At 36.4% G+C, this 20,896-nt stretch overlaps 2 protein-coding genes across 7 annotated transcripts in view; both read right to left on the bottom strand.

The window, feature by feature from the left end:
• Positions 1-20,896, bottom strand: part of OXCT1 (3-oxoacid CoA-transferase 1) — a 160,859-nt gene that overhangs the window by 64,699 nt on the left and 75,264 nt on the right. For all 6 annotated transcript variants that reach the window (XM_082454521.1, XM_082454522.1, XM_082454523.1 and 3 more), the window contains exons 12-13: positions 20,523-20,595; positions 19,841-19,916 (exon numbers count right to left, since the gene is read on the bottom strand). In XM_082454521.1, the coding sequence (XP_082310647.1) occupies positions 19,841-19,916; positions 20,523-20,595 (149 nt within the window). The remainder of the gene's footprint in view (positions 1-19,840; positions 19,917-20,522; positions 20,596-20,896) is intronic.
• PLCXD3 (phosphatidylinositol specific phospholipase C X domain containing 3) overlaps positions 1-20,896 on the bottom strand; it is a 434,729-nt gene that overhangs the window by 387,917 nt on the left and 25,916 nt on the right. The gene's annotated exons all lie outside the window — the stretch shown is intronic.

The following is a 20,896-nucleotide window of genomic DNA, read 5'->3' as shown; positions in this document are numbered from 1 at the left end:
AACAAAGCTGGAGGCATTATAGTTCCTGATTTCAAAATATATTACAAAGCTACAATAATTAGAAAGGTATGACACTGGCATAAAAACAGACACATAGATCAATGGAACAGAATATAGGGCCCCAAAAGAAATCAACAAATATACAGTCAATTGATCTTCAACACAGTTACCAAAAATATACAACAGAGAAAAGACAGACTCTTCAATAAATGGTATTGGGAAAACTGGGTATCTGCATGGAAAGAATAAAATTGGGATCTTATAAGGATAACAAAAGGCAACAAAAGCAAAAATAGACAAGGGGGACTACATCAAACTAGAAAGTTTCTGCACAGGAAAGGAAACAATTGACAAAATGAAAAGTAACCTAAGAAATTGGAGACAATATTTGCAAACCACACATCTGATGAGGAGTTAATACCCAAATATATAAGAAACTCCTTAACTCAACAGCAAAAAATCAAATAATCCAACTAAAAAATGCACAAAGGACTTGAATAGATATTTCTCCAAAAAAGACATAACAAATGCCCAACAGGTATATGAAAAGACGCTTATAATCACCAACCTTCAAGGAAATGCAAATCGAAACAACAACGAAGTATTACCTCATACCTATTATCAAAAAAAAAAAGTGTTGACAAGGATATGGAGAAACTGGAACCCTTGAACACTGTTGGTGTGAATGTAAAATGGTGCAGCTGCTAGTGGAAAACAGTATGGAAGTTCCTCACGGTAAAATAAATAGAACAACCAGATGATTCAGCAATCCCACTTTTGGGTATATATCCAAAAGAATTAAAATCAGGATATCGAAAAGATACCTGCACTACAATGGTTATTGAATCATTATTCACAATAGCCGAGATATAGAAACTACCTAAATGTCGATTGACAAATGAATGGATAAAGAAAACATGGTATATACATACAATAGAATATTATTCAGCCCTTAAGAAGGAAATCCTACCATACGTGACAATGTGGATGAACCTAGAGGACATTATACCAAGTGAAATAAGCCATTCACAGAAGGACAAATACTGCGTGATTCCACTTATGGGAAGAGTGGGAAATGTAGAGTTGTTCAATGGGTATAAAGTTTCCAATATACCCGATGAATAAGCTCCAGAGATTGCTACGCAACACAGTGCTTATAGCTAACAATACTGTATTGTTAGGAGGGTAATCTCACATTAAATGTTCTTACTACAATTAAAAAAAAAACAAAAGCAGATTAAACTCCTCCCCCTTCAAATAGTAATGTACTAATGTGTATTTTTTAGTTTTGACAAATGTACCACAGTAATAAAAGATTGTAATAATGAGGGAAATCAAGTAAGGAGGATAGGAAAACTCTTTGTACTATCTCTGCAACTTTTCTGTAAATCTAAAATTATTCCAAAATACAAAGTTTATTTTTTTAAAACTTCAGTATATGGCTTGTTCCTGTGGTTCTTGTTTCTTCATCAAAATGAAAACAATACAGATTAGTTCTCAGATTTCCCTCTGTGAGGGCCTCTCCTACTAACTCTTTTAGCCTATTGCTAAAATGTTTTGCAAAATCTAGACTCTAAAAACAATAAATTTATGACAATTAAATGAATCTGTGCTTCGTTTTTAGCTATGATCTGTTTTCTTGTAGTAAGTGAACTTTATTCCAATACAGAGTACACTAGCTTAACAAAGTCACAATTTAGTATCTGGATAAAGAATAAGAACGATAGTTCTGAGAACTGTATATGTGGGTTTTTCTTTGTTTTTGTTGTTTTAATTTTCTTTTTTCTTTTTACTTTTTGACACCCATTTCTCACACCTCCCACCCCCAACCTCTGGCAACCACCAGCCTGTTCTCTATATCTATAAGCTTGTGTTTTTCATTTTTTAGAGTCCACATATAAGAGTGATCATATGGTATCTGTCTTTCTCTGTCTGACTTATTTCACTTAGCATAATGCCCTAGAGGTCCATCCATGTTGTCATAAATGGTAAGATTTCATTCTTTTTTTTATGGCAGAGTAATATTCCATAGTGTGTGTGTATGTATACATACCACATCTTCTTTATTCATTCATCCATACATGGACATTTAGGTTGCTTCCATATCTTGGCTACTGTAAATAATCCCTCAATGAACATAGAGGTGCATATATCTTTTCTAGTTAGTGTTTTTGTTTTCCTCAGATAAATACCCAAAAGTAGAATTGCTGATTCATATGGTAGTCCTATTTTTAATTTTGGGGGGAACCTCCATACCATTTTCCACAGTTGCTGCACCAACTTACATTCCCATTAACAGTGCACGAGGATTCTCTTTTCTCCACATCCTCGCCAGCACTTACTTGTCTTCTTTTTTTTTTTTTCCGCTCCACATGACTTGTGGGATCTTAGCTCCCCGACCAGGAATCGAACCCAGGCCCACAGCAGTGAAAGCACCGAGTCTTAACCACTGCACTGCCAGGGAATTCCCTTTCTTGTCTTTTTTTTTTTTTTTTTTTTTCAAACTAATAAAGAGCATTTACAACTTTTTTTTTTTAATTTTTATTTATTTTTGGCTGTGTTGGGTCTTCGTTTCTGTGCGAGGGCTTTCTCCAGTTGCGGCAAGTGGGGGCCACTCTTCATCACGGTGCACGGGCCTCTCACTATTGCGGCCTCTCTTGTTGCAGAGCACAGGCTCCAGACGTGCAGACTCAGTAGTTGTGGCTCACGGGCCTAGTTGCTCCGCGGCATGTGGGATCTTCCCAGACCAGGGCTCGAACCCATGTCCCCTGCATTGGCAGGCAGATTCTCAACCACTGCGCCGCCAGGGAAGCCCCTGTCTTTTTTATAATAGCCATTCTAACAGGTGTGAGGTGATAACTCATGTGGTTAATTTGCATTTCCCTAATGATTAATGATGTTGAGCATCTGTCCCTGTACCTGTTGGCCATCTGCATATTTCCTTTGGAAAAATGTCTATTAATATCTTCTGTCCATTTTTAAATCAGATTGTTTTTCTGCCATTGAATTATATGAGTTCTTTATATATTTTGGATATTAGCCCCTTATCAGACACATGATTTGCAAATAACTCCTCCCATTTGGCAGGTTGCCTTTTCATTTTGTTAATGATTTCCTTTGCGGTGTTTTATTTTTCCAAATAAATATACTTTGCCATCCAAGTCATTATTATTTTGAGAAGCCTGTTCCGATGTTAGATAGCTTAGGTTTCTGATAGAACGCTTTTTTCAAAAAATTAAAACATGGTAATGAGGACCTTTTAAAACAATGTTCTGCAACCATATTATTGCAAGTTTGAAAAAGTTAGGACTGGACCTTTGTTCTATGATATATAATTACCATTTCTACTTTTTACTATTGCTATTTCATTTTTCTTGTTATGGCTTACTTTTTCCATGCTGAGCCTCTTTTAATAAACACAATTTTATGAAGATAATTCCTCATTACATAAACAGTACTTGCAGAAAGTAGATATTATTTAAGTTTCCCTTACACAAAAGACAAAATACAACAATGAAAAGTTAAACAAATTACCTGAAGTTATAAGAACAAATCAGAAAAGAACTGAAGCCTTTCCCTAACTTCTAGAAAAAGGTAATTGAATCCCCATAGAACATGCTTCCTATTTTAAAATGTCCATTATGTTGGACTTATTGCACTATTTTTCTTTCTTATTGTTCCTAATCTGCTGGATGGTATTAATTAATTTAGTTAAGAGACAGACAGCAAGCCCAGAGATGCCCTATGTAGTTTCAGTTTAGACAAAGTCTAAAAATACAGTTGGATCCTTTAGGACTAAAATTTAAAAACTTTCCAAATGTGCTTATCAACAAACCATGTATCTTTCACCAACCTGAAAGCCATGATTTAAGAAAATTAAATTTCCTAAAAACTACATGATTATGAGAAGTCACATTCAGGATGGAAAATGTTAGCTGAGTAATAAGTTTATTTTTCATAACGTTCTGGCAGTAAGAAAAACGTTGCATTTTTTAAGGGAGCTAGTTTGTTTGTGGATTAGCTTTTCAGGGTCTGATTATTTAGATGATATGCTTATTTTTCTTCATTTTACTGTGCACTTCTTTGGCTCTTTATTATTTGATAATAAGTACATGATCTGTACCAGAAGGTGGTGTTTCCAAAAACAGAAGACCCAAATCATAATAACAATTCACCAATCAGAAATTGCCTTATCCAAGACTGTTAAGGTTCAAAGCTATAACTATAATCCATAAATATGCAAAACAGATAATGAGAGGCTAAAACATGTCAAATCTCAGGAACTTGAGTTAAAGCTTATGAGCCTGCCTCAAAGGACTCTGGGACTCCCTGGGTGGCGCAGTGGTTAAGAATCCGCCTGCCAATACAGAGGACACCGGTTCAGTCTCTGGTCTGGGAAGATCCCATATGCCACGGAGCAACTAAGCCCAGGTGCCACAACTACTGAGTCTGTGCTCTAGAGCCCGTGAGCCACAACTACTGAGCCTGAACGCCACAACTACTGACGCCCGTGCACCTAGAGCCCGTGCTCCACAACAAGAGAAGCCACCTCAATGAGAAGCTCGCACACCACAAGGAAGAGTAGCCCCCGGTCACCACAACTAGAGAAAACTCACGCACAGCAGCGAAGACCCAACACAGCCAAAAATAAATAATATTTAAAAAAAAAAAGTAGAATTTAGCATTAAAAAAAAAAGGACTCTGTGTCAGGTCTTCATGCAAAACATATTTACTCTTTTTATGCATGATTGTAACAAGACTGGTAATCTGGTTTTCCATCCAAAATTATAATTAGAAATTGGTACTTATACAGCTAAATGTGGATAATCTGAAAAAATATATGGAATATCTTATTCTCTACTAATTCTCAATAAATAATTATCACAAGTATTCCAATGATCTAATTGAGTTACTAAACAATAAGATGGGCAATGTTAAATTTATTGCATACAATAAAGTTCAAAAACTACCTGCCTTTTACTTAAGAAAATTCCACTATACTGACTAAGAAGGGAAAAGAAAGGAGAAAGAAAGCTTAAATGTAAAATGCTAATGATTTTGCCTGACATTCTATTTAGACAGTGAAGGTCTGGAAAGAGGATAAGATGGGAGATGGGAAACTGATATTCACTCAGTCTCAATCCCATATGCCTCTAGTAATCTGAATTTACCAGGGTAACTCTAGGGTTTAAAGATACATGTTGTCATATCATATGACCTCCCCCAAATAAAAGCCAGCTGATCTATCTGGTTCTTAACAACAATAACCATGATCTAATTTAGCACTGATCCTGAGGGTCTTACCAATACACATCCCACCGCTAATATGATCAGATAATGGAAGTCCTTTAACATTGCCACATCATATGCATTACACTGGTAAGGAATGCAAATAAGCCAGAAGGGTCAATGCACAGTAACTGCAAATAATAAAAGCATTTTTGGCTCTCAATTTTTTTCTGAGTCTAATTTTAATTATATTCCACAAGCTTTGACATAAAGTTTTATTTTCATTTATTTCTAGGTAATTTATAATTTCAATTTTGATTTCTTTTTGATTTAATGCCCTACAGGTAAAGAATATGTAATAGATTTTATGCGTTTCCCAACCTTTAACAAAGAAGTAAACACACTCTTAAGTGTAATTTGAATAATGTGATCTTCCACCTTAGAGTTGTTTTTTTTTTAATTTTTAAAAATAAATGTATTTTATTTTACTTATTTATTTCTGGCTGCATTGGGTCTTTGTTGCTGCACGTGGGCTTCCTCTAGTTGTGGCGAGTGGGGGCTACTCTTCATTTCGGTGCGTGGGCTTCTCAGTGCAGTGGCTTCTCTTGTGGAGCACGGGCTCTAGGCATGTGGGCTTCAGTAGTTGTGGCTCGCAGGCTCTAGAGCGCAGGCTCAGTAGTTGTGGAGCACGGGCTTAGCTGCTCTGCGGCATGTGGGATCTTCCCGGACCAGGGCTAGAACCCATGTCCCCTGCATTGGCAGGTGGATTCTTAATCACTGTGCCATCCAGTAAGTCCCTTAGAGTTGTTTTAGAACCCTCAGTACAACTTTCTGTATTTCAAAACCTTTGGATCACCAAAGGCTCAATTATTTAATGTTAGAAGCTTGAACTGGGTATGAAAAATTTGAAATTTTACCACCTCTCAACAATTAATTTTTCTAAGCATTCAAATGCCCCACTATATCAGAGCATCTTCAGAAATATATAAATCTACAGCTTGAACATTAAAACAAAATTTTATAGTTGGGTTCCCTAAGGATTTACTGAGTCCAAGACTTTGATTTAATAGATTATACTTGCACTGTCCAATAAAGTAGACCAGCCACATGTGGCTACATAAATTTGAATTAAGTAAAATTAAAAATTCAGTTATTCAGTCATACTAGCTATATTTCAAGTGCTCAAAAGCCACATGTTGCTAGTGCTACCATATTGTACAAAGTATATACAGAACATTCCTTCATCACAGCAAGTTTTTTTGGACGACGCTGGATTAGACCAAAGGAGAGAAAGTAATTTGTTTAGGATCACAATTTGTTAGTAGCAAAGCTAAAGCTAGAATTCAGATCTTTTAAATTCTACTCTTATTTGCTTTCTACTAAACCACACACTGTCCCTAAGAACTAATGAATAAATAAAGGATTTGACCACAACAAGCAATAAGTCGAATTTAATATAAAATTACCCTATTTCTATGTAAAGTTTAGAAAAATGAATCATGTACTTGGCCATGAAGAAGACCTAATTAATTCTAAAAATACAAAGAATAACTCCCTCAAACCTTTGAAGGACAAAAAAAAAAAATTCTCCTAAAAAATTATTGAATCAAACATGAAATCAAAAGCTGAAATTAAAAACTATCTAGAAATTAATGAAAATACAAACTTTACATCAAAATTTATGGTATACAATTAAAATTATACTATAAAAATGGAAAGCCTTAAGAGTTTTTATCATTAAAAGAGAAAGATTGAAAATTAAGCAAGCAATCAATTTGTAAATCTAGAAACTAGTATAAAATAAAACAGAAGTTAAATAATTAAAAGGATAAAATTAACAAAGATATATATTTCTTAAAGTAAACTTGATTAATTAAAAAATGATTAATAGGACATATTTCTTCTAAGCCTAATTAAAAGAGAAGAGAGAAAATGAACATCTACAGAATTAGGAATAAAAAGTAGATATGTTTTTGAAGATACTAAAGAAATTATATAAAAATATTACATGTTATTTTGGACCAATAAATTTGAAAATCCAAAAGAAATGAATGATTTCTAGCAAAATACATACTAACAAAATTGCCACAAGAAATACCACAAATTTGAGGTGACCAATAAGCAAAAAATTTTCTTGCAGATTGTTAAAAACTGATGATCTGTATTAAAAGAGTAACAATGATTCAACATCTATCAATTTTTAAAATGACATTAACAAATTAAAGGTAAAGAACTGTGTGATTAAATCAACAGATTAAAAAACACATTGGATAAAATTCAACAGCCATTAAGTTTAAGAACTATAAGCAAAAGGAAACTTCTAGATCAAAAACAATACAAACAGCAAGAATAATATTAAAAGTTAAAATTCTAAATGAATTCTCATCAAAATCAAGAAAGTCCTCAGTCACTACCACTTACTCATATTGGTTTTGGATATTATGTTAAGTAAAGAAAATAAACTAAGTGGCATGCATATTAGAAAAGAAAAATTATTATTATTTTCAGATAAAAGAATTGTGTAGAATAAGAGAATTCTAAAAGAATTATGATAGCAAATAAAAGAATTTAATAAAATAGATACAAGATAAGTATACAATAACCAATAGTTTACCTTTATATTAGCAATGACCACTTAGAAATTGAACTGGAATATCCAGCTCAAAAATAATTAGGAAAAATAATTAGGAAAATAATTAGGAATAAATGTAATGCAGGAGATAAAGGAAGACCTAAATAATGACTAAGTATACCATATTCCTTGGACAAGGAGACTTCACTATTGTAAACCTATCAGTTCTTCCTAAATCAGCATATTTAATGTTTAGTCCACAAGGTTTCACACAGTACCGTCTCTCACCATTTTATCATATTCACTCCAGAAATGAGATTCTTCGTAAAGAGGAGAACTATATTAGGTTTGCTCACCGCTCTACCCACAGTGCCTAATACAAAAGGAGGGCTGGGGACCTAATAAATTTTGTTAAATAAAACCTATCCCATTCATCCAATTTTAAAAATAAAAAGCTGAGGTCTAGAAGGTTAAGTGCCTTCATAGAGACCCAGAGTTGCTTCTAATACTTGGAGAAAAATGGAAGGTGTTTTAATATGGGATTTTATATTTCAAAAGCAAACTCTTCCTCATATAGCATCCCTGTAAGACTACGAGACGGGAGTGATGAGTTCCAGTATTGGCTTAGCTACTAACTAGTTTTGTGACCTGAGTCAAGCCACTTCATTTCTTTGAATTCACGTTCTCCATCAGTAAAAGGAGGGTGCTGTATGGGTAGATGACATTAAGGAACTGTATCCTAAATTCCTTACTGTTAATGGAATAACACAATTGTGGTTTATAAAAGGAATCTTCATCTTTCAGAGATAATGCTAAAATATTTATGGATAGGATGATATGATGTATGGGATTTGCCTTAAAATAATCTGGGGAGGGGGAAGTGACTAGGAGTATACATGAAACAAGACTGGCCATGAATGGATAACTGCCTAAGCTGGATACATGCATTTTACTCTTCTATCTTTATACATATTTGACATTTTCCCTAATAAAACATTTTTTGACTATAAAAGTGCTGATCAAAAACTGTCCCTAAACCAAAGGAGTAAAGTAAGAAATAAAGCTTTCACCAACTGGAAATGCTCAATTCAGTCACTTAATAACATTTACTCTTCAAGATTCATTACCCTTGGGCTTCCCCGGTGGCACAGTGGTTAAGAATCCACCTGCCAATGCAGGGGACACGGGCTCGAGCCCTGGTCTGGGACGATCCCACATGCCGCAGAGCAACTAAGCCCCTGCGCCACAACTATTGAGCCTGCGTTCTAGAAGCCAAGAGCCACAACTACTGAGCCCACGTGCCACAACTACTGAGACTGCGCGCCTAGAGCCCATGCTCCGCAACAAGAGAGGCCACCACAATGAGAAGCCTGTGCACCACAACGAAGAGTAGCCCCCGCTCGACGCAACTAGAGAGAGCCTGTGCACAGCAACGAGGACCCAACGCGGCCAAAAATTAATTAATTAATTAATTATTTTAAAAAAGAAAAAAATTCCTTTAAAAAATGCATTAAAAAAAAATTCATTAGTCTTTAGCTGCAGGGTCACATTTGTTTCAGCCCTTTGGCTTCGTTCCCTGCTAAGTCATATCAGAAGCACCATTATTTATGAAATTACTAATAATGGTTTTCTAAGGAGACCTCATCTATCATTTTTAATGTTTCCTCCCCTTCTATTAAGTGGGCTTTTTAATGAGAGGGGGTCATACAAATACATACTGCTGCAGTCATACAAATACATTAGCCAAGAGATAATAATTGAAAATATCAAACTCACTCATTGTTCATTCTCTCTATAAATAGAAGGAGAAAGGAGAGAGAGAGAGAGGAGACTGATTTTAATAAAAAGGACCAAACTCGCATTTCATGCACAGAAATCTGCCTTCCAATACCAGAGGAGGTGGAGAGTATGATCAAGTTCTTACAGAGCCGCTATGAAGCCAAGTAGCATCATGGCTTGGAACCAATCAGATGTCTAGTTCACCTTTCTTTCAGTGTCTGGCTTAAATACATCTGAGTTCCAGTGAACAGTCAAAGTTCTTAGAACTAAGCAGCTGTTCACAAATGCATCATATGCAACCCCAAGGAGGAAAATATTTCCTTCCCTTCAGAGCAAAAAACAGACCCAGATAACAATCCAAAGACAAAATCTCTTTAAGATCACTGAAAATTGAGATATTCCAAAAAGAAAAATCTATTTCATATTCTCACGTCCCTTTGGTAGGGACCTAGGCCGAGTGAGCTGACTTGCTAATGAATTTGCTATTGTTCCTTCCTGATCTTAATTTTAATCTTTTCTTTTAACCTCTATTTAGGATTCCCCTTTTCATTGATTCCCATATTTCTATAGTTATGTCTCAACGTTTCCCATTTAAGAAATATTAAAACTAAAATTATAAAAATCCTAGTAGAGGACATGAACTCTTTCAAAGAACTCTTCAACTGGTAGATTATAAAAAACAAAATGGGTGGATAATGGATAAAGTACTTCATACATGAGATTAATGTTAATTACATGTGATTAGGCAGTGGAGACTTTAGAATTCGAGTGAGGGCTTAAAAAGGTAAGATGAAAGAAAATGCAAATGGTCAACCCAGCGCCTTCCAAAGCCTGAAGCTTGTACTAGTATTACACGTACAGCATGCATCCTTCCAATTGCAATAGCCTCTACCCCACACAGTGAAACAATACTTTATCAAGTTTACAGAAATGTTGTAAAGATATTTATTTATTTTGCAGGTAGTTTTGCCTCCATCACAAAAGGCATTAGTTAAATACATCCCAAAAAAACCTTGCGGCATAATGCAAAGTACATAAAAGCAGCATACTGTGATTAAATCCCCATTTCATAACTTGCTACATAGGTAAACTTGAATAGTTAACTCTCCTGGCTTGAATCTCTTCATCTATAATAACAGGGATTGTTATATTTAACTCACAGAGTTATAAGGATTAAGTGACAATAAATATCCAAATAGTACCTGGCTAATGGCATGTGCTTAATTAAGAGCTGTTAGTTCCCTTCTCGTAAAAATATTAGATTTATAATTTAGCTGTGGCTTTTAAACCTTAATCACAGCTTTTAATCATCAACAGAACCCTCTAAGTAAGAGGAATTTTCCTTATAAAATTAATATGTCAATATGTTAGTCAATAAATACTTTTAGTCTGAAAAATATTGGATGTGAATAATAAAACTAAGTAGTAGTTTTCAACGTAATGTTTTCCAGACAGTCATAGATTAAAGTATTTTTGGATAGCCAAATATAGTTTCCAAGTAAAGAACAATAATAAACAGCTTATATTCCTAATAACACTCTAAATTCATAAATTTCACTAATACTAGGTTGTCTTTTTTAAAAATGTATGCTCATTTGTTAAATTGCAGTACAAAAATAAATCATTCTTTGCTCTCAGAAATTCTGCAAGCATTAAATGTATTTCTAACTGGCACAGGAGGTAAAGGTCTCTCCATTGGCTCAGTGCAGTTTTTATTCACTGGAAGAATGAGTAGAGCTTGGCTAGGTTCTTCCACGGTCCTGTATTCCGTCCAGGGCAACTGGGAACAGAATAAGCTCGGGGGATCGCCCTGATATACAGGAACCATAGATAGAAGATACCCCAGCATATATGGAGGCTTAGCTGAATATGAGCTTACAAGGGAGAAGTAATAACGGCAGCTAGGAAACAGCAGACCCACAAGCCAAAGCGGCAGTAACTGAATGTTAGATTGGGACTTTTTTGGTCCTGCTTTTGACTGATGTTCGAATGTGACCACTATGAAATACCAGCATGTGAGACATGTTCAGAAACAGAATTTTCAGAGAAAATGGTCAAAAACAAGTTCTAAGATTTTGGGGTCCACTGACAAGATCAAGGAGCAGAGTATGGGCCATAGCAGAGGATTCTGTATAAAAGAAAAGTGGGCTGTGATCCTACCCTCTCCGCCCCAGCAACCAAAAAGAGGGGTTAAGTGTATGCCTACCACCCCTAAATCGACATCTCACAGAGCCTGGATGACAACGGGAGAGCATTCTACCCTCCGGAGAAGAGCCAGGATGCAACTAGGAATGGCGTGTCTGACTTCTACCTGAGAAAGCAGAAGTAATCATTCTGGGGAAATACCTACACTACTACTGCAGACGAGACAAGAAATGTGTGGATGCTTCCCAGATGTGGGCCATGTGGGAGAGGGCCAGCATGAAGACACTTTAATCTTTTCTCAAGATGCTGTGGAAGGAAGAGAGGGTCCTATCAGTGAGAATCTATGTCCCTTAAACATCTGAAAGGACCAGAGAGCATGGAGGCAGCTCGTAACATTACCAGTCACCAGCCATGTAAGAACTTTCCTGCCCTACTTCTTCACTTCCCATTCTCCTGAATTTTGACCCTGTGGTGCCAAACTGAGTTGGTGGAGGAGTGAGTGGAGAGAAAAAGCAAAAGAACACCAAGCAACTTTCCCCAAATGTAGGCAGTCTGTCCTGCCTATAGCTGGGAAACAGTAGTGAAAGGAGATGCATTGCTTTTGAATGCATATTGAAGCAATGTTCACTAGTTTGGACTGGATCCTTTAATTCTAGACTCAAGACTGAGTTTGTGAATTAAAGTGACCCACTGACAGTTTATTATCTGCAATGAGCTCATGCAGAGGGAAAGCTTCCCTAACTGAATGAAGTTAAAGGCACCACAGGAGATAAAAAATGTTGTGTTCTGATTTCATCCCACATGTAGAACTTGTTCAATATATCGGAAACAAAACACACACACACACACACACTCTCTCTCTCACACATGCTTGCTTGTTACAGCTGGTCTCTTAAGACACATTCCCTAACAGAGAACAGTCACCATAAATGCTGCTTTTTAAAATGACCAAAGATAGGGACTTCCTGCTGGTCCAGTGGTTAAGAATCTGCCTTCCAATGCAGACAATGTGGGTTCAATCCCTGGTCAGGGATCTAAGATCCCACATGCCACGGGGCAACTAGGCCTGCACGCCACAGCTAGAGAGAAGCCCACAAGGAAGAGCCCGCACGCTGCAACAAAGACCCAGTGTAGCCAAAAAAAAAAAGACCAAAGAGAGCAGTACTGGAAACGATATTTAATGAGATAATGCTAAAAAGCCAAAAGGAAGACCTTCAGAACAAAAGAGAAGAGGATTTAGTGCCCCTCCAGAAGAATAAGGCACTGCCTGCTCTTTAAATAGTCCCAGATGGCAGTTTTTAAAGAAATGCAAAATAACAGACTAGAATAACAGAATAGAAAAAAAGCAGATACCAGTGTTGGTGATAGCGTGGAAACAGTGTGAGTGTAAATGGGATAATTTTTTTGACAGCAATTCAGTATGTATCAAAAACCTTAAAAAATTGACCAAGATATTCTCCTACTAGGGATTTTTACTAGAAAAATCATCCAAGAAATAGGAACCTAAGTTCAAAAATATTATCATTAGTATCAAACAATTAGAAAATCAGACAAAACAAAGGAAAAAGCATCTTTCAGACATTAGATAACAGGCAGTACAGGACTCGGATCTCTGAGAAAAGGGAAGCCAATGAGGTGGGCCTACAATTGCCCCAGGCTAATGCCTAGAGTTTACAGGCTGCAGTGCAGGGAAGGGAATCCAGGAGAAATCCAGCTGTCTCATTTGTGCTCAGACAGCCCAACTAGAATTTGACTTGAGATCTCAAAATAGCAGAGAGGTGGCTGCTATACAGAGAGAGAGCTCAGAAGATTTGCAAAAGGTTAACTCAAGTTGTTGGCGGAGTACTAATGTGCATATATTACAAGAAAAAATTATCCAAGGCCTGGTGAAGAACCACTAGGAAGTATTAGGCAAAAAATGTCCAGAACTCACACAGGTCTGGGAATAATTTACGCTCCTTCTAACCAGAGGGAAATACCATGGGGCATCAGGTAGAATCCTCAGAAAGAAATTGCATTAGTAGTGGGGCTAATTAGACTGAAACTAAAGGCTGCTCTCAACTGACCTCAAAAAGCTTAAAAGCAAATATTGAAAGAATCAATCTAAGTGACATCTATAAGACTTGCACCACAAGAAACATCAAAGGATGTCCTTCAAGCAGAACGAAAACAACATCAGATGGCAATCTGAACTGATGTAAAGGATAAGTGAAGGAAAGGGCAAATATATTGGGAAAATAGAAAAAATATACAATTTATATATATAAATTATATTTTTAAAATATGCAATATTTTTCTCATTTTTCAATCTCTTTAAAAGAGAATTGACTGCTTAGAGCAAAAATAATAAAGTATCGCAGGTTTGTAATACATGCAGAATAAAACATGACTAAATATTAATAGCAAATAGGATAAGAGCACAGAATATAAGTTTATAGTTGTATGGTTCTTTTATTATATGTAAAGTGATATAACATAACTTGAAGTAGACTGTGATAAATAAAAGATGTGTATTGTAAAACCTGGAAGAACCACTAAAATATATTATATAAGAAAATAAGTCAGGACTTCCCTGGTGGTCCAGTGGTTAAGAATCTGTCTTCCAATGCAGGGGACATGGGTTTGATCCCTGGTCGGGGAACTAAGATCCCACATGCTGCGGGGCAATTAAGCCCACTCGCTCTAGAGAGATATAATTTTAAAAAGAGGTCAAATTGTTAAAAGAACATAACTATCTTAAGTACTACTACTACAACTAGTTGTACTACTGCAACTAGTAATGGAGCTCTAAAATATATGAAGCAAAAAGTGATACAACTGAAAGGAGAAATATACAAATGCACAATTATAGCTGAAGATTTCAATGCTCCTCTCTCAATAACTTATAGAAAGACACAGAAGACTTGAACAACACCATCTACCTACTTGACCTAATTGACAGTTATAGAACACTCTAGCCAACAAGAGCAGAATACACATTCTTTTCAAGTGCAGATGGAACAGTCACAAAGATAGACTATATTCTAGGCTGTAAATACATCTCAAACTTAAAAGGATGGAAACCATATAAAGTATGTCTTCTGACTTCAAGAGAATTAAACTAGAAATTAGCACAAAGTTTTGTGGAAAATCACCAAATATTTGGAAATTAAATAACATACTTTTAAATAATCAGTAGGTCAAGGAAAAAAATCACAAGGGAGATAAGAAAATATTCTGAAGAAAATGACAATGAAACAAACAAAAATTTGTAGAATGTCACTAATACAGTGCTTAGAGAGAAATTTATAGCATGGCCCTTAATACATGCCTAATAAATATTTGTTGAATGAGTTAACTTAATCCCCAGATCAAGCATATGAGTTAAATATTCTCATTTTACAAATGAGTATACTAAGGTGAAATAATTTGCCACACCATCAGAAAGTAACAGAACCACTACTTAAGCACAGGTACATCTAATTCCAAGTTCTGTACACTTTCCACTACATTACATTGATAGAGAAAGAACACTACTGAGTAACTGTAAAAGCATCATACCATCACATACATATTGTCCACCTATCCTGTTTCCTTACCCATGGTTTGTAGTTACCGGGGTGTTGGGACCAAATGGACAAGACACCAATACGTTAAAACCATATCTGTATCTGTATGTTTATATCTTTTTCTATACCGTAATCTTTAGCTTATTTAAAACAGACATCATAGATAGAAGACCAAATTAACTTTACATACTCATACGTGTAAGCATACATGAATATGACATTGATTTGGATTTAATCTTCTAAATGCACAAAGAAATGAAAAATATTAAGGAAGAACAAACACCTAAACATTCTATTTTTCTTTGCCCCAAGAATCTCTCATTTCAATTCTCCCCACGTAAAAGGAGGAGGCCCTTGGCTGTTATGTTGCTCATATACAGCAACACTGTCCAGCAGGCGGCTGTTGCACGTTTTTAAAAAACAGCTCCCATAGCTGATCGTACACATCAACTTCCCTTCACAAGTCAATCATTTATGGCAGCTGTTTCCCAAAAATAAGCATTAGGAAAGCCAGAGCAGCTCTGAATGGAGAGTCAACGGATTGCACATCTTACCACATTTCCGTAGCTTGCCCGGGGTTTTACCATCATCACAATAATCACGGAACTCAAAGGAGCCAACTACTGTTTTGTCACATTTTCTCTCTTTGGATGCTCGGGGCAGAATTTTCAAAAATCTGTGAAAATGGGACCCATGCTGCATACTAAGAAGCTATTAAAAGATAAGACAAATAGCATCCATACCATTTGTCTGCCTTAAAAGCTTAATGTTTATTATAATCTGACACGGTAATAATTCATGGGGATGCCATGATGCAGAGAAACTCAAGGCTTTACAACCATTGAAAGATTATTAAACTCAGTAAAAAGATAAAAGTAAATGAAAAATGATACAATAAAACTGAACTTTTCAGCCCCTTGACTGCCAGACCCTGCAATAAAAATATATCTAAATTTTATAAATCAACATAAATCTTTGGAGCAAACAGACATAGATCACTCACTGAAACTATATAAGGAGGCTAGGCTGTATCTTATCCACAACGAATAAGAACAAGAAATGTGTCTTCAGATTTGGTACTTGAATATGAACTTTGGATACACAGGCTGTACTAGTTACTGTAAAATACAGTCTTGCTTATGCCAGTGTATTTTAAGGCAAATACTCCCTCTTTAAAGTTAAGCAATAGTGCATTGAAGAAGATAAAAATAATAGCCACTATTTATGGAGTGCTTTGAGTCTTCACTTTCATTTTCTTCTCATTTAATCCTAACAAAAACAGGTACTAAAGATTGTGTAATTTGTAAGCGGTAGAGCTGAAATTCAAATCAGATCTCTTCCAAACTAGAGCTCATAGTCTTGACTCTTAAGCTATCCTGCATCCAAAGGAATCAAAATATATACTGTGCGTCACATATAAAGAATCCAAGAAGTGATTATCAGTTACTAAAAGAACAAAAATGCTCATTCAGAAATGACACTACCAACTTCCATGACCAAAAGAGTGGAACCAGACACAAGAACACTTTTTATGTTTAATTCTTCTCCATGTCCCTTCAGAACTCCAGAGTTCCCTATCGCTGCCCCACTAGATCCAGTCCTTTGGAAACTCATGAGCTCCAAATTGTATTAAGAAATTTATAAAGTAATTAACAGTGATGTTTTAATCATTCACAGGAATCTCCATAGGATATGTAAAATTGTGATACATGTTGGAAAATCTTTCCTACAAATGACAACTACATAATGCATACTCTCACTATGACAGCTTCCAGCCTCATTGTGTGCTAAACCATAATAAAAACAAATCATATACTAACTTGTTAAAGATGTCCAAGTTCCCCGAAGGCAAAAATGTGTTGGACATGTTTCTGCTCCACACCTAGAACCACTGTGAAATTTGATTTCAAAACTCACTAATAGCTCAGAGAAATAGACTCTATTTAAAACTCTGTTGTTTCTGTTCATGGTAACCAATCCTATTCCCTTCTCTGCCAGGCATCTCCAACTTCTCCTTCGTAACTTATCAAATAATAACAACCTGTTTTTCTAGCATATACTGTGGGTCAAGCTCTGTGATACATACTCTGTATGCATTATATCATTTATTCCTTTATATAGTCCTATAAAGTAGATACTATTACATCATTCCCATTTTACAGATGAGGAAAAATAGGCAACTGCCTCAAGTTACACTGCTAGTAAGTGACTAAAATTGGATTTCAACCCAGGTCTGTCTCACTACAGGGTCTTTGCTCTTAACTGCTAACCTGTGAAAGCCAGACGGGACCCCTGAAATTATCTGTTCTCAAATCTTCATTTTATAGATGAGGATGCTTTAACCCAAAGGGCTTAACTGACATGTTCAAGGTTACACTTTGATTATTGGTAGAGTCAGGGCTAAAACCCAGGGCTTGCTTTTCTATGCTCCTTCTACTACCTCCTATAGCCTTTTTCTAAAATTTGAAAAAAGAAATACATTCTTTCTACACAAACATTCCTATAAAGTATCAATCTGACTTACCATACAATGCTCAGGAGACCCTCTCTGATTTCTTTGAAGCCTCCAAAAGCTGCCAACTCTTACAGCTATGGCTGATTTAGGATGATGAACATTTTTAAACTAAAATAACAATATAATCCATAATCTGCTAAGAGGTCTGACTATTAATGCGTCAATGATATTTTCCCCTTACATTTTAAATATGATTGATGATCTTTTTTTTTTTTAATTTATTTATTTATTTTTGGCTGCACTGGGTCTCTGTTGCTGTGCACGGGCTTTCTCTAGTTGCTGCGAGCGGGGGCTACTCTTCATTGCGTGCGTGGGCTTCTCATTGCGGTGGCTTCTCTTGTTGCAGAGCGTGGGCTCTAGGCAGGGGGGGCTTCAGTAGTTGTGGCACGTGGGCTCAGTAGTTGTGGCTCACAGGCTCTAGAGTGTGGGCTCAGTAATTGTGACACACGGGCTTAGTTGCTCCGTGGCATGTGGGATCTTCCCAGACCAGGGCTCGAACCCGTGTCCCCTGCAATGGCAGGCAGATTCTTAACCACTGCGCCACCAGAGAAGTCCCTGATGATCATTCTTTAATACACTCAAACTTGGTTCTCAAACTTGGTTACATATTGTAATCACCTAGGATTGATTTTAAAATGCCCAATTCCCAGGCTGTATCTCAGATTAATTAAATTGGGATCTCTAAGGGGGGGGGGGGCACCGAGGTATCACCATTTTTTAAAATTCCCAGGTGCTTCCAATATTCAACCACGTTTGAGAACCAGGGTTATAATAACAATTGAAATTTTAAAATAATGTTTTGGGAGATCATAGATCAAAAAAGCTAAACTAACACAATCTCTAACATTGTTATCAACTATATTAATCTGCCTTCCTCAAAAAATGAGTAGGGAAAAATCTAAGAAATTTCAAAAAACAAGAAACTCTCATCACAGAACATCAGCCTCAGTTACTTAAATTCCTTGTGGCTGATGCTTCAGAGAAACACGCAGAAATCCTTAAACACACACATTAAAAGAGTAACCTGAGCTACCAGCCAAAATGAGCTGATAATCATAGACACACGTTCATTGTTGTTTCCATACACACATGAGGAAGCACCAATCAGGAATGTAAAGAACCACACTCATAAATCAACTGATTACAGTCCTTTTTCCAAAGCTAATTCCAAGAGGTTTCTTCCTTGATCTAAGTCATTAGTAAATGGAAACTGTTTGCATTTCACAAGCATGTTTAAACATCACAGGTTTTGTATTCCATAATAGAAGAAAATGTGATTGACTACTCATGGGGTCACATGACTAATCAAGAGAAGATTTTAATCACTGTGAATAAGAAAATGATAGAATTAACATAAAATTAATGAACTTAATTGTTCTTTCTAGTTATAAAAACTTAGTTATAATAAATATTTGTATTTCTTACTTTTATCAGAGCATAATTAACCCATTCTTTTTTTTTTTTTTTTTTTTAATTTTTATTTATTTATTTATTTATTTATGGCTGTGTTGGGTCTTAGTTTCTGTGCGAGGGCTTTCTCTAGTTGCAGCAAGTGGGGGCCACTCTTCATCGCGGTGCGCGGGCCTCTCACTATCGCGGCCTCTCTTGTTGCGGAGCACAGGCTCCAGACGCGCAGGCTCAGTAACTGTGGCACACGGGCCTAGTCGCTCCGCGGCATGTGGGATCTTCCCAGACCAGGGCTCGAACCCGTGTCCCCTGCATTGGCAGGCGGATTCTCAACCACTGCGCCACCAGGGAAGCCCTAACCCATTCTTTTTTACCTTCCTCAGTTTTCTATTCCTCCATGGAAAATTATGCTTTGACCCCCGATGTTACCTATTTTTAGTCCCAACTACACAGTAAACTGGCAAAGCTTAATATTTTCAGTATTTCCTTTATTAGAATTTGATTGAAATAAGAAATACACATCAAAATATTTATTTTTGTAACAATTATATTTGCACTCAAAGCAATTTGACAAGATTTTTCTTACTACTTCAAGAATAACTATCCTGACCCAGGCATAATTCAGAAAAAAACATGTCTACTTACTGGTATCATCCAGTTAGCCAGGTCACCATATTTGGAAACCTGCATGGCTCCTAGCATTGTGAGATTGACATGTCCCCTGAGAAAGATAAAGAAGAAATATAAAGCAAACTTCACAAGCTTTATGTCCCTTTTGCTTGAAATTGCCAGCAATGAAAATAAATAATTCTAACCTCCCCCCCACCAAAGTACATTTGCTCTCCTCCATTCAACACCTGATTTCCAAATAGATTGGCTCAAGCTAATGTAGAGAAATAACCATTAAGAGTTCTTTTAAAAAAATGATAGCCTATACTGTCTTCAAAAACAGGTGTACACAGTGAGTTTGTTTCCTTCAGTGAGGGAGAATATGGCTCGATTTGAAAGCAAACACTAGCTAGAAAATGAAAACCCAGTTTGTAGAAAATGTTAGGATCCTCAGAAAGAGCCTTACAAATGCTTACTTCAGTTTAGTTGGCACAGATATATATTCCATTTTGAGGGTTCCTTTGATAATAGCGGGCTGGAAGTTCCAACTGCCAACATTCAATGTGAATAATTTCACATCTTGGTGCAGCCAAACAAGCCCATGATCATTTTCTGGCTGGGAGAGGTGGCTATGTTTCAGAGTCTTGCTAACAGACTCAGGGGATGACTCAGCTCGTTACACGTCGTGTGAAACATGAGGGGCTCCGTTAGTACATACCCTCTAATCATCGCAAATGATTCATCGCTGGAGAAATAAGAGGCTCCTGGAAGAACAGTAACTGTTTCCTTGCCTACACAGACACACAAACACACACACACGGGAGAAAAAGAGGAAAGAAAAGGCTATTAGATTTCTAAGAGTGGAAATCATGGTGGAGACAGAGGTCTATACCTTCTCTGTTTCCTACAGAACTAAGGGTCCCTTAAGCAAAATGCGGCAGCAACAGGGGTATGGGAGACACAGTGGGAACTGTTCACCTATGAAGAAGAGCATTTTGTCACTAACATTGTTCAGATTTGCCCTTGCATGGTGATAATAAAAAGCAGCCCAACTTTTAATTTTATTATTGTTTTGAAATTCTCTACAGACAA

This window comes from Balaenoptera physalus (genome assembly GCF_965194825.1).
Source record: "Balaenoptera physalus genome assembly, chromosome: 3".
Lineage (NCBI taxonomy): Eukaryota > Metazoa > Chordata > Mammalia > Artiodactyla > Balaenopteridae > Balaenoptera > Balaenoptera physalus.
Note: the sequence above shows the minus strand (reverse complement) of the source record. Positions and strands in the feature narration are given on the sequence as shown.